Source organism: Corvus brachyrhynchos, unplaced genomic scaffold (genome assembly GCF_000691975.1).
Source record: "Corvus brachyrhynchos isolate BGI_N302 unplaced genomic scaffold, ASM69197v1 scaffold633, whole genome shotgun sequence".
NCBI lineage: Eukaryota > Metazoa > Chordata > Aves > Passeriformes > Corvidae > Corvus > Corvus brachyrhynchos.
Genome location: NW_008237435.1, coordinates 1,357,295 through 1,370,317, shown reverse-complemented (window position 1 = coordinate 1,370,317; position 13,023 = coordinate 1,357,295). Strand labels below are relative to the sequence as shown.

The 13,023-nt window shown below is 38.6% G+C and overlaps 1 protein-coding gene across 1 annotated transcript in view; it reads left to right on the top strand.

The window, feature by feature from the left end:
- Positions 1 to 309: 309 nt before the first annotated feature.
- RDH10 (retinol dehydrogenase 10 (all-trans)) overlaps positions 310 to 13,023 on the top strand; it is a 25,484-nt gene continuing 12,770 nt past the window's right edge. Inside the window, exon 1 of the mRNA XM_008631389.2 lies at positions 310 to 630. Coding sequence (XP_008629611.1) covers positions 325 to 630 — 306 coding nt within the window. The 5' untranslated portion in view covers positions 310 to 324. The remainder of the gene's footprint in view (positions 631 to 13,023) is intronic.

The window sequence follows — 13,023 nt, the reverse complement described above, 5'->3', positions numbered from 1 at the left end:
TGGCGGGTCCGGCCCGGGGCAGCGCTCACCTGCGGCGGGCCCTGAGAGCGGCTCTGGGCTGGAGCCCGCTGGGTGCAGGGGTACCAGACGCCCCGACGGTGCCTTTGCTAGCCAGAGCCGGCCCTGTGCCCGCAGCGGTGAGCGCAGACATGCTTCGCGGGGCCTCGGACTCCAGCAGCGGCCTTAAAACCTGCAGCTTTTCTTAAAGCACGTAGCAGCGGTAGTAAATAGCCGGCACCTGGTGTACTGCAGTGATACTAAAATAAATAGAAGTTTTGGTGGTTTGGAATTGTATTTGCTGTTTCTGCTTGACTACTTGTTTGAATGTCAAAATATGAGCAAGAACTTTATTGCCCCCCACCCCTTCTGTTCTCTTATCTGTGTTCTTTAGTAGCTGGAGATGGAGAGAACGATGTGCTGCCCCATTGCAACTTGCAAGTTTACACGTACACCTGTGATGTGGGCAAAAGAGAGAATGTCTACTTGACAGCTGAGAGGGTCCGCAAGGAGGTTGGCGAGGTGTCTGTCCTGGTTAACAATGCTGGTGTGGTCTCCGGGCACCATCTTCTGGAGTGTCCTGATGAGCTTATTGAGAGGACCATGATGGTTAACTGTCATGCACACTTCTGGGTAACTATAAACTCCTTTCTGCTGCCCTTTTTGGTAATTAATATTAGGAAATGAACTGCTGTTACTGAACTCCTATCTCCATGAGTTTTGCACTTGCTCCTTTTCACTTGTAAGATCACTGCTTTGAGTGTTTCTTAATTTGAACTGACTGTTCTGTTTAACAGGAATGCTGGTATTAAGACTGTTAGCAAATAGTTTTAAATCAACTGTATCCTCCTAGAATCCAGAGTTCTAAGTCTTGTGGCCGTTTCTGTAGCTCTGGATATTAAATCCTTTTTAAGCAATAATCTCTGAATCTGCTTAAAGGTTGTTACTGTTAATGAATGGCTTCTCAGTCTTGCTCACATACTCTTCTGCCAGCACATTAGCAGCTTTAAGATGCTGCTTTAATGATGGTTACAATAGCAAACTTGTGTATTTCTGGAAAAAATCTTTAAAACCCCTGCTGAAAATGTTGTTTGAATTGCCTTGGAGGCAAATTGCTCCTTTTGAAGGCCGAGAGGAAAGGCGAAAAAGATTTCTCAAGACATCAAGCCAAGAACACTTTTTCAGGAATCCTGCGTATTTGTCCTCATAGCTTTCTCTAGGGGCTGCCTGTAGAAGTAAGAAAATCTTAACTATGGTTTCTGGGATGGTATTGTGTCCACAACCAGCAGATCCTAATTAAGGAGAACAAGTATGTGATCTTACTCTTTGTCTATCTAAACCTTGTTTTCCCATGTGGTTTATTTTTAAACCCATGGTGGTGTGGAGTTACATAAATTGGAGTGTTGAAGGAGGGCATGATGCACACTTGGTTTAGCATTAGCTGTCAGACTGAGACCATTGTTAGTATTAAAACTGTTCTTTGATTCCTCAAATAAGGTTATGAAATACACTTGCATAACAATGAAAGGATTAAGCAATCTGAAGTATACTCTGACTTAAACCTTCTTTGACTGATCTTACCTTTTCATAATAAAATTTTGTAAAATGCCTCATCTTCAAAACATAGAAGGCCCTCCCAAGCCAAACTTTTTTAACATGGAAATGAAATGCTGTTTCATAACCCTAAAGGAGCCCCTTCAAATCTGCACTGTGAAATACTTAATGGCAGAGCAGTCTCTTTCCAATGTATTGTAAAGCTTGCAGAGAGTGCTTAAACTTCAGTGCACAGGAGATAGTATGTTTAGAAACTCTTTTAAACTCTGAAAGTATATATTTTAAAGCAGCCTGAGAGGTTAGGAGAATGCTCATGTGACTTCTTATAATTGGGAGTTCTGTGTGTTCCCCTTAATAAAAGTTAAATTGGTGTTCAATCCAATAGAGATGTGTAGTATATTTAATGACTGTTATTGATGTGTCTTAAATGTTGAATTGACAGTTTCCAAGAACTCTAAATTATGACATCACCATGAGTTAAAATATGGGAGGATCCTAAATTCTCCAGCTGTTCTTCCTTCAGGCCTAAGTCATACACTTATTTATAACAGTTTCAGAGACCTTTTTAAAGCACTCTGTGTGTTCCCTTACAGTAATAGAAAACTAAACTTAGAGTCTAGTATTGCTGTGATTGGGTTTCCATAACAGTTCCATTCATCTCAAAATGTTAGTGTGAAGTGACTTTAAAATTAAAAAAAAAAAAAAAAAACTTCAAGAAGGTATAGTTGTGTCTGGACTGCGGAACTTGAGATCTTGGCTTTAGTTTTAAAGGAGTAGTCAACACCCTTTAGATTTAATTGAGGATCTGTTCATATGTAAACTTCCTGTAGATTCTGTGTCCTGCTTTGCTTTTATTTTTTGCTGTTGGCAAAGCTCTTTGCCTTGTATTCCCCTTCATGATCCCAGAAGAGGTTGGCTTGACCAATAGTGGGTGGACTTCTGTTGAAAGTAATACTACTTAATTCATAAGATATCATCTGAATCAGCTGATTTGAAGCCAACTTTTTTGATGCAAGTCAATGCTGACTTAAATAGAACAATGTGTCTAGATGTGTGAAGTCTTATACAGCTAGCCTTTTCCATGTCAGCTAAACTGGTGGTCCAAAAGCAAAGCTAATACTCTGGAGCATTATGTAGGCTTTTAAGTATTCTTGGAGGGCATTTAGTCCAAAAAGCTGTAAATGGACTTTGTGAAGACATGGATCTTGCATGTAATATTGCTTCAGTAGTTAAGTGTCTGTACTTTCTGGGGTTTTGGCGTGTTGGTTTGGTTTTTTTTAATGTGGTTCAGGGGAAATTCTTTTTCATCCCTTGATCATTAATCAAGTCTCAATGTGTTTCTATATAAAAACTGAAAATAGGGCTCTAGTACTGTCCCTTGAAACATTTGACATCAGATTAATTGCCTGTTCTCCACGCAAAATGCAGCTGATCTGATCTTGCTTTTATGTTAGCAGCTACTATCAGAAGGCTGCCCAACTTCTGCAGTAGGCAGTGACATGAAAATCTGTCACAGTTTTGCTGTTGTGACTCCAACTGGGCTGTGTACCATATCACAAACTGGCAGTCAAGAGCCTTAGCAGCATGCCACAGCCTAAACAGATGCTTTCCATTTTGCTGACATGCATGATTTGTGTAATCCTTCCTATGAGTGTTCTATATAAACATGTCACCACTGCATCATGTAGCAATTTCCACAGTGTAAAATCCACTGCAGTATTAAAAACCTGTTATTTCATGCTGTGATAACTTGAATGCTTCTGATATTGAAAACATAGGGACAAAATCCATTCCCAGTTTGAAATAAGCCAGCTCTGGTTTACTGTAATTTGCAGATGCATAAAATTGTAGCAGGAATTTTTCTCCCCTGCCAGTCTGTTGCAAGAATAATAACTTATTTGGCTGCACTTGTCAGTTATTAGAACTGAATTTCTACAGACTAGGAAATTTTCTTCCTGTGATGTGTCAGGATTCAAATTAAAAAATGTTAAGTCACAATATAACTTAAAGCTGCTGCTTAATCAGATTTTAGCAAACGTAGGAATAGGATTATTGTTGTTTTACAATAAAGCTTAAGTATCAAAATACTGTGTTTAGGTAATGGCACTGTATTGAATAAAACTACAGACTCTTAATTTTGAGAGTCTTGTACCTACTCTAACACTTTTTCTGGAAGAACAATCTATTGCTGCATAAGTAGATATTAATATTAGACATTGCTATAATACCTGGGCAATCCTTCTAGTTTTGGTCACTGGGGAAGAAGGCAGGGCAATGAGCAGGTTCTGAAATTCTGTGACATGCAGATCCTTCTGTACAACAAGTCTTCAGTATTCAGCTCTGAGAGATCAGTGATCTGTGCTTCCCTATCCTGTGGATACTCCGAATATTTCAGCTTAAAGCTTTCCTCCTAGAGTTCTCTTCAACTTACCATAAGGGGGAAGCAAAAGCATTCTGCTCCAGCTCTGTCATATTAAAAAAAAAAAAAAAATCCATATATAGAGAGACTAGGACCCAGAGTTTAAAGACTTGTGTACTGCTTTCTTAGCTGGAATAGTTTTGTTCATTTATTTTCAGCTGCTTGATTTTTTTGAAGGTATGCTGGCATCTCTGTAGGAGTTGAAGTAATTTTTTAGATTGCCCAGCATTGGTACAGGGGGAGATAAATACTGATTAGAGAGAGAAACAGTACTCAGGTATTTAGGGCATTCATGAAAACCTCTAAAATTTAAATATACCTTGGGAAGATGGTTAATACAGAGTTACTGAATCAAATACCCATTGATGCAGCTGCTGTATTTATCAGTCTCCTTAGACTGACAGGATTGCTCATTGCTGATTATTCTTATTTGTAATGTATCAGTGTTTGTATTGTTGTTTTCTCTTCAAGCTCCCTGGTGTTAAATAAAGATCACTTATGCCTATAGTTTTAGTTCAAATACAGAAGTATTACACATTGTGTACACAAAGAATCTTCTACAGAAGAAAAAGCAGCTTATGTTATTTGAAGCTCTACCCTGCTAAGTCCTGTGTCCTGTTGGCATAGTAGTTTAATTTTTGTTATCAAATTTAGGATTCTAGCAGCTATGATCAAGTATAGAGACAATATTCCCCTGACAGGCCACTCAGCTATATTTAGTATTTTGGATGAGTGGAGTTAGCTTTAATTGGTTTTTTTCCATTTTTTTAAAATTTCATGATGGTGTACCCCAAGATGCACAAGTCCACTTAAAAAGTTTAATCTACATGTTCTTGATTTTTTTTTTTTTTGAAAAGTGAGTTGGATTAAGTTCAAGTGAATCATTTGTATGTGATCCAAAAAGTATCATCAAAACTACCTCTTCCTTTGCACAATTATTCCAACTACATGCCACCAGTAAATTACCCTGGACAGCACATGTGTTTCATATACTGTGGTAGCATGCTGAGTAGTGAGTATGAAGGAAAAAGCAATCATACTCTTAGCTGTGGAAATAGTCATATTAGTCATACTTAAAACCTATAAGTGCTTTGGTATGGTTCTGCTGTTCATATGTTTTTGAGTTCATTTCTCAAAAAAATAGAGGGAATCTATCAAATGAGAATATACTATCTTCCAGATGCTGGCCCTAGAAAACTGCACTTTTGCATTTTATAAAGCAGTGTACTTAACACGGGTTTTGGAAAATAAAGGGGTGGATGTATATTTCTGGAGTTAAAGGAGGCACAAGACTACTGGTTCAGAGCTTTCCTCATGAATTTACTTTATGATCTATGAGGACTAGCAATGTGTCAAGCACTGTTGTCAGTGACCAGCATGCAGTCTAATTTTGTAGCCTGTATCTTGCAATTTGTGTATATCTGTAGCTTAGCTTTGTAATCATGTTTGTTATAGTGATCACTTCAAAAACTTCCATGTTTTTTCTTGGTTATTTTTAAAGTTTTCTCTTCCTTTTTTAATGGGGGCAACAACCCAAACCCTTTAATTAGATACCTGTATGTCTGAGCTTTGACCATAACACCAATCTTATTCCAGTTTCAGAATAGTAATGGAAGAGGATAAAAATGAATCTTTAGGCAATGTACTCATCTGAAGAGTCAATGCGCATAATTGAGCATGTAGGGATGGGGTGGTAGTTAGGTCTTAGTCTTATGCAAAACGCCTCTTCATTTGCCTTGTGTAGGAATCGTGAGTTTGAGCATCTATAATTGGGATTCCACAGTGCTGCCCACCAAACTGTAGTTGTTCCACATGTTTCTCAGCTCTAGTCCCTAAGGGCTATTAAGTCTGTTCTGTCCTGGTTCTTCATTGTCTACTGTATCTTGATGATAAATAAGTAGTTACATGTCAAGGAGTGTGAGCAGAATAAATTACAGTACTCTTGGTTAGTTAGCAACGCTCAGGGCTGTGTGAAAATCATATTGAAGATTCTCTGAATGTGTTACAACACTAGCCTTCCTACATATACTTTCTGTGCTAGAGCAAATTCCTTGTGTGATGGAGAATGCTGACTTCTTTTCTTCAAATGACAGCTGAATTTGTGCATTTCCCTTCCCTCTCACTGATGATGTGAAGTATTTGATTTTCATCCCAGTCAGGTAGCAACTCTAAAATGACCTTCTGGAATGTTTTCCTTAAACTGGTTCAGTTACACCTGAGCTTTTGCGACAACTTCTCTCAGATGTACTTTGAAGTTTAATTTGCTGCACCATTTGAAAGGTGCATGGATCTTAGTTTCAGCAGAAAATAGAGATTCTCAGATTGTGACCCATGGATTGTTCATTGCCTGTAGATTGGTGTCCAAGATAGTAGCATGAGGTGTGATCAGACAGTTACTTCCATGCACTAACCTATATTAAGCTTGAAGAATTTAGGTGAAAAGAGTAATATGTTCCATGGAAATGAATTCTGAAAGTTCAGATAAGGAAAGGGGAAGTTGTCCTGAGGAGACCGTGCCAAGACTTCTCAGACTACTTGAAACATATCTGACGTATTAGTTATTAAGTTGCTTGCAATTCTACGTCCATCTAAAATGAAGCTGGAGTTGCAATATAGCTTGCAGAGGTAAGGCACTTGGGATAATGTCACTTTAGCCTCCTGTGACTTTTTCTGAGGGTTGGAGACTTGTCAGCAAACTGTGTGAATGTTTCCAGGATTGCTAATCTTTGAAGGCATGGCCCTGCATGAGTGATCAGTGTGATGGTTATATTCCTCCTTCTTACGGAATGCAGTAGATCAGCTGGATAAGCAAAAGCCTCTGACCTGGCTTTGGTCTGCAATTATGCAGTTACTTGTGAAGGATTTGGGGAGACAGGAAAACCTTGAATGTGATGATAGTCTTTGCCAGTGTGGTGCTTAACCTTGCTACAAGTGGAGAGAGCAGCTCTTCAATGTTTCAGTGAAATACTCATCTAAAAGCCTATGTGTATGCCTTTCTTGTCCTGTTAGGAGGGCAGTGGAGTTTAAAGTTCCAGATTCTTCCATCTACAGGTAACATCCACCTTTACTTTATGAAAAGCAGCTAAGTTAATGTTGTGTTATTATGTTATTAACTTTCTGTAATAACCAAATGACCATAGCAGGATTCTAGAAGACAGCTGTGTTCATGTGCTCAGTGGTGGAGAAAAGCAACCCTAATTATGATGCAGCCAAGTGTCCTGCTAACCCCATGTTTGCATCACTGCCTAAGACCTGTCTTAACTGATCTGTGTGGGTAAGCAATCCTTTTTCGTAGCTCTCAGTGTCATCAATTACTCTGACTAGACAGGCTGAGGAAAGATGAATGTTATGTTTTCTAGCACTGTCCCTGCCATTTTAACACTGCACTTCTTAAATCTTTTCTACTTTTATCCTTATCAGCTGTGAACTATTATTCTCTCCCAATGTTTCTCATGCTTTGATTTCACTTCTGGGGGTTTTTTGAGGGGAAGAAAGGTTTTTGTTATGTATCTCTAGTACTAAATCTTTCCACAGTTTTCTGTATGTAAAAGCCAGTGCATCACTCACTTGATAAGCCTTGCTCCCTTTGACCTTTGAGTTTTCTGGCTATTGACACTGATGGTAAAACTGAGTTACTGATACCCATCTGTCTTTTGTGAAAAATGGCAGATATCTTTCTGCAAAGGCAAACTGAAGCTGTTTTACACATGATGCTGTATGCTTTTACCTGTGGTCTTAGACTTCATGTGTTAAAAATTGCAGTCTTTCAAAATGCAGTTACAATATAGGTGAGTAGGTGTAGACTTTGAGATCCGTAGAATGTTGGGGGTTGGAGGGTTTAGTTTGAAAGAAGATATGTCACAAATGGGGGAGAGATTTACATCTGTGCTTACACTTCTGAATGAACACTCTGTTCTTGTAAATAATTATATTAGTATAATGATTTATATGTCAGTCAAATTAACACTTGACATGAGTGAGATATCACAACTGTGATGGGAGGGCATGGTAGGCCAAGGAATGCTGGAGCAGCTGTGGAGCTGAGGTGGCTTACTTGGTGTGAGCCTTTTGAAATTCAAGTTTGTTTGGCTGTTGAATTCTGCACCTAAATGTGCCCTGATGCTGGTTGCTTCTGCCATCTGTTTGAACTTGTGTGACAGCTTCTTGAGCACTCCCCTTTTCAGCATTATTTTGAAAAAGCTCGTGAGTGCTTGTTTAAAAGTAAGTTGTCCAAAATTTCTGTTGATTTAGGACAAAACTACAAGGAAGCTTAGTGGTGGCAGTATGTCTTGTGGGACCATCCCTTGAATCTGCATCTTACCTAGCACTAGGTTTTATATTCAGCCAACGTTTGGGTGAGCTAGTTCAGCTCACTAACTTTTCTGCAGGGCAGGGAGGAAAGCTGCTAATTTTCTTGTCCAAGTTGAATCATTTTTCTATTTGGAGACTAGAATCACCTCATCAGCATTTCAGACTTGGAGTGGCCAGTGTGGGGGGGAAAAGGTGAAGAGGAATAGGATAAAATCACATAGCTGAACAGGGCCTTTGTGACTATCCTAGTGAAACCTCATTCTTGGACCTTTTTTTTTTTTTTTTTTTTTTTTTTTTTTGAGTAAGATTTACATCCTCTAAATAATTAAGTAGTCATAAATGATTCCAAACTGTAGCAAATCCTCCACTGGCATAAGTCTGAACCTAACAACATGACTTCAAAAGAGATGGCAGTATTTTAATTACAACTTTTAAAAACCCTTAGATAAAGGCAAGCTAGTTTACTGTATACGTCAGATAATGTTGTGTTAACAGCTTTAGCTTATTTACCTTGAAACAATACTATGATTGCTGTTGTGTATCATCAAGAGCAATGATCTCTGTGCCTACTGCACTGTTTGACTTCTCTGGAAATCAGTTGTACTAACACAGAATGTGGAAAAAACAGGCTGGAGCCATGTTTCAGCTTGTGGGAAATAAGCATAGTTTCCACAGACAGGCAAAGGAAGTATTTCTCTCTTTGAAAATTCAGCCCCTAAGAAAGTGAGTCGTTTGCTGATGTTTAAAATGCCTGTGCAAGCAGAATCTTTGAAAATTGTATTAGTTGGTGGTTTAGTCACTGTATGAACTGGAGTCTTTTGATCATTTTATCCTTTGTTGGCTCATGAAGCAAAAGTTTACCTGCTAAGACTATTTATGTTCTGCACACCCTTTTGTGGAAGGATGGGGAGAAGTATGAAACAGAAACACCTGGGTTTTTAAAAACCCAAAAACTTCATGCATTTTAAAAATGTTGCTTCTTGTTCAGTGAGTTACTTCACAGGAAGTCATAGTCTTTTAGGGTCTTATTATTTCCTAAAGAAATACTGAAGCTAAATCTCTGTTCAGCTATATCATCTTCCCTAGTTTTCTGTTTCCACTAAGGAAGACTGCTATGTGGAAAGGGAAACTTTCCTTCTAGTCTTGTTCCTCTTGTGAGATACTTGGTTGTAGCACAATAACTTTCCTTATTATGAAGCAATTGATTAAAACAATGACTTGGGGACTGAGTTGGGCAGGATGAGTAAAGTGACTCAGCTTTCATCTGCCTGCAAGTACTCTAGCAATTGCATTGTTATGAAGGTACTGGCCTTAAGGTATCTATAAAATGAGACAGTCCTTTTCTGCTTAGCCACTTTTTAGAAAGCCTGCTACATAAATCATGAATGATGACTTCATATTTTCCTTAAGTAGTTCTGACAGTACTGTTCTCTAGTAATGTTTTGGAAACCTGTAGACTAAAATACCAAGTTTTACTAAATATTCCAGAAGATGACTAAGCTTATGGCAAGCTGGAGAAAAATACATATTTAAAAGTTGGATTGTGTTTTTGTTCACTGAACAAAATATTCTGAGCTCTTATCTAATTGTTTATTCTAAAATTAATTTGTTATGTGGATTTTTCACAGACTCGTAGGAGCATGTTTTCATTTTTGTCAAGATTATCAAATAGCTGGCAATAAATAACTGCTCTCCAAATGGTTGGACATTTGCTGCAAACTTGTGCTAATGAAGGTGAGGGACTAATGTGTTTGTTACACTAATGTCAACATAGCTCTGAAACACTACAAATCCTTTGACACAGCCATTTGTCAGTATATAAACAAAGTAGAATTTCTAGTCGCTTGACTTAAGCAGGGGTTAAATCACCTTTTGTGGAAGGGAGTAGGCAAGTGTTAACTTCCTGTGTCACTTGAGTAGAAAATTCTAAAGTAATTTCAAATTTGACATTTGAATAAACCTATTTTTAGGTCATCTTTACTGATCTGCCTGTGGAAGAATACAAGGTTGGTGGTGCTGCCTTCTTCGACTGTAATTTAAATTCCTGAATTTGCAGCAGTGTATCTATGCTGTCACAGCCACATTGGAGCTCTGTGTTAGTCTTGGCTCTACAGAAAGCTCAAATAGATTTGGTAGATTTGAGCAGAAGGATTCACTTTCTTTAAGCTGTATCTTAGTTTTCAGTGGCTGCCAACTGTGTAATACTTCATTTAAATGAATTGTAATTGTGGTTTGATGGCTGTGATAGTCTCAGAGTAGAATGAGATTAATATTTATGGAGAAGAAATATCAGCTTGTCTAATAAAATGCCTTTGAGCAGGAGGGAAGAGATCAGCTTTTGAAAGTTAATACTTTGAAACATTCAGTTCTCATGCTTAGATGTGCCCTAAATTTGTGCTGTCTGAAAAAGTCTGCAGGTACACTTTTGTTCCACTTCGTTCCACTCTAGACTTGCTTGTTTTTCAGTGTAAGGCAGACTAAATACATAGCTGGGCCTCCAGCAGCCCTCTTACCATGTCATCTTACCTCTGCTGTTCAGTCTCATCTTTTACATTAGTTTGGCATTTCAAGCTCACAACAAACATCATTGGCAATTTATGTTTTGCACTTTTACACAGCTTAAGCAGAGATACTTTTTCCCTGTTCATTGCTAGCTGTCAAGAATCTAATGTGTGATTGCTCTGACCAAGCTTTAAAACCATTAAAATTCAAAGGGGGGAAAAAATGTTTGTGAGGGCTCAGAATGTCCTAAAGAAGCTGGCATGGTAGTGTAGTTACTGGAGGGCTTCTAATAGCCAGGGGGACATAATTAGTTTTTGAAAACAGTACGGTATGTGTATGTGCTGAACTTGGCTGAAAATATGTTAATTCCACAAGAAATTCATCTGGGGGCTCTACACTGCTTCATTGGGCCCTCCCTCCAGCTGGAAGGACTTGAGACCAAAGGAGAAGGAGAAATGGAAGTAGAACAGACACTGTTTCAGAGCAGGATAATTTATTGCAGGCAAGAGCTCCTGTCAGAGAGATACAGGAGAGATGTAGCAGAGGAATTGGTGTCCTTTCCAGTTAGTTAAGTTTTTGTCGATAAACTTGCAGTTAACATAGTGGTGAAGAGTGCAAGGTCTCTGCTGGCTTATGAACCCCTTCCTCTGTGAGAAGAAGGGGGAATGGGCTGTTGAGCAGGGAATTGGTGTAGTGAAGTGAAGAATCACAGAATGACTGAGGTGGGAAGGTCATCTGAAGGTCATCAGGTCCACCTCCCCTGCTCAAGCTGGGCCACCTAGAGCCAGTTGACCAGGCTTGTGTCCAAACAGCTTTTTAATACCTCCAAGGATGAAGATTTTCACCACCTCTCTGGGCAACCTCTGAGAATGTACTTCATTTTCCACAGACATATGAAATCAAACATTTGCAAACTCTGGAGGGAAGAAGTCCAAATATATAGTTAGTGATTGAAGCAGTTATGTATACTGCTGCATATATAGGAAGCACTTACACATCAGCAAAGGAGTATCTGCAAGTACAGGTGACAGTGGACAAGTTGGTGTGCATTTATGGTATTCTGTGTATACAAGCACGTCCTTTAAAGGCAGCTAGATGTTTCCACAGAAATGACTGGTTGCATATAGACATTAAAAAGATTGGACACTTTTTAAAATTATTTCCATCCTCAGATGTCACGCCTGTCCTGTAAAACCATGTCAACCTAAAATCTCTTAGGAAGAAAAATTTCGAAGTTCTCAGGGGCAGAAAGGTGGAGACTGCATACCAATAACATAAAGGCTCTAAATTCCATTTGCTAATATAATGATAACAAGGGTAGTTCAGCTTGAATACCTGAAATTCTTCATGCCCAGAAACTATATGAAGTAGTGACTCTTAAACAGAAGTTAAATGTTCTTAAGGAGAAATCAGGGCTACCTTTGCCTGTGTTCTATGTACCTAAACCCCTGCCCTAGGTTATGCTGCACACAAAATCTAGAGTGATGCAGTGGTGGGGGATGCAGAAAAGCTTTACGGAAGAGACCTTGAAGTCTGATTAGCAATGGAGCAATATAAAACTTACAGTGATACCTTTTCCACCTTGATGCTCAAGAGGAAAGTTTCTGAAGTCAGAATTGCATTATTTAGGTAGTGTTCTTGAGTACTTAACATGTGATACCTTTTCCACCTTGATGCTCAAGAGGAAAGTTTCTGAAGTCAGAATTGCATTATTTAGGTAGTGTTCTTGAGTACTTAACCTACACTTTAGATGTACTACACAAAGCTGTTTTCTACCCCAGTTTGGGGTAAGATCACAGGAAATTAAACCCTTAGAAGAATGGCGGGGGAGACAATGTGGCAATGTGATAAGGCAACAGTAATAAAAGCTTCTGTTGCAATATCCTTCTGTAAGCATTTTTCATATCCCTCTCTCTGTAGACACAACCTTTTTCAGCTAAGCCTTATTAACAAACTATACAAAAGGCAATTTAGTCAGGCAATGTTCAGTGCCCTAGGCATAGCATAATTAGTTCTAGTAGTAAAGAGTGGAAATCAATGATTAATGTTTGAGAGATAACTAGTGGTATTAGTTTCCTGTGTGCTTTTTTTTTTTGTTTAATAGCATTACTTATCTTATCTTTGCTGTAAACAGCTTTGTGGCACTATTTAATTCAGTTTCAGCTTTGTCTGATAAACTTAACATGAGTTAACTCATGTAAAAGAGGAACCACTATGATACCTGAACTCTTCATAGGAAA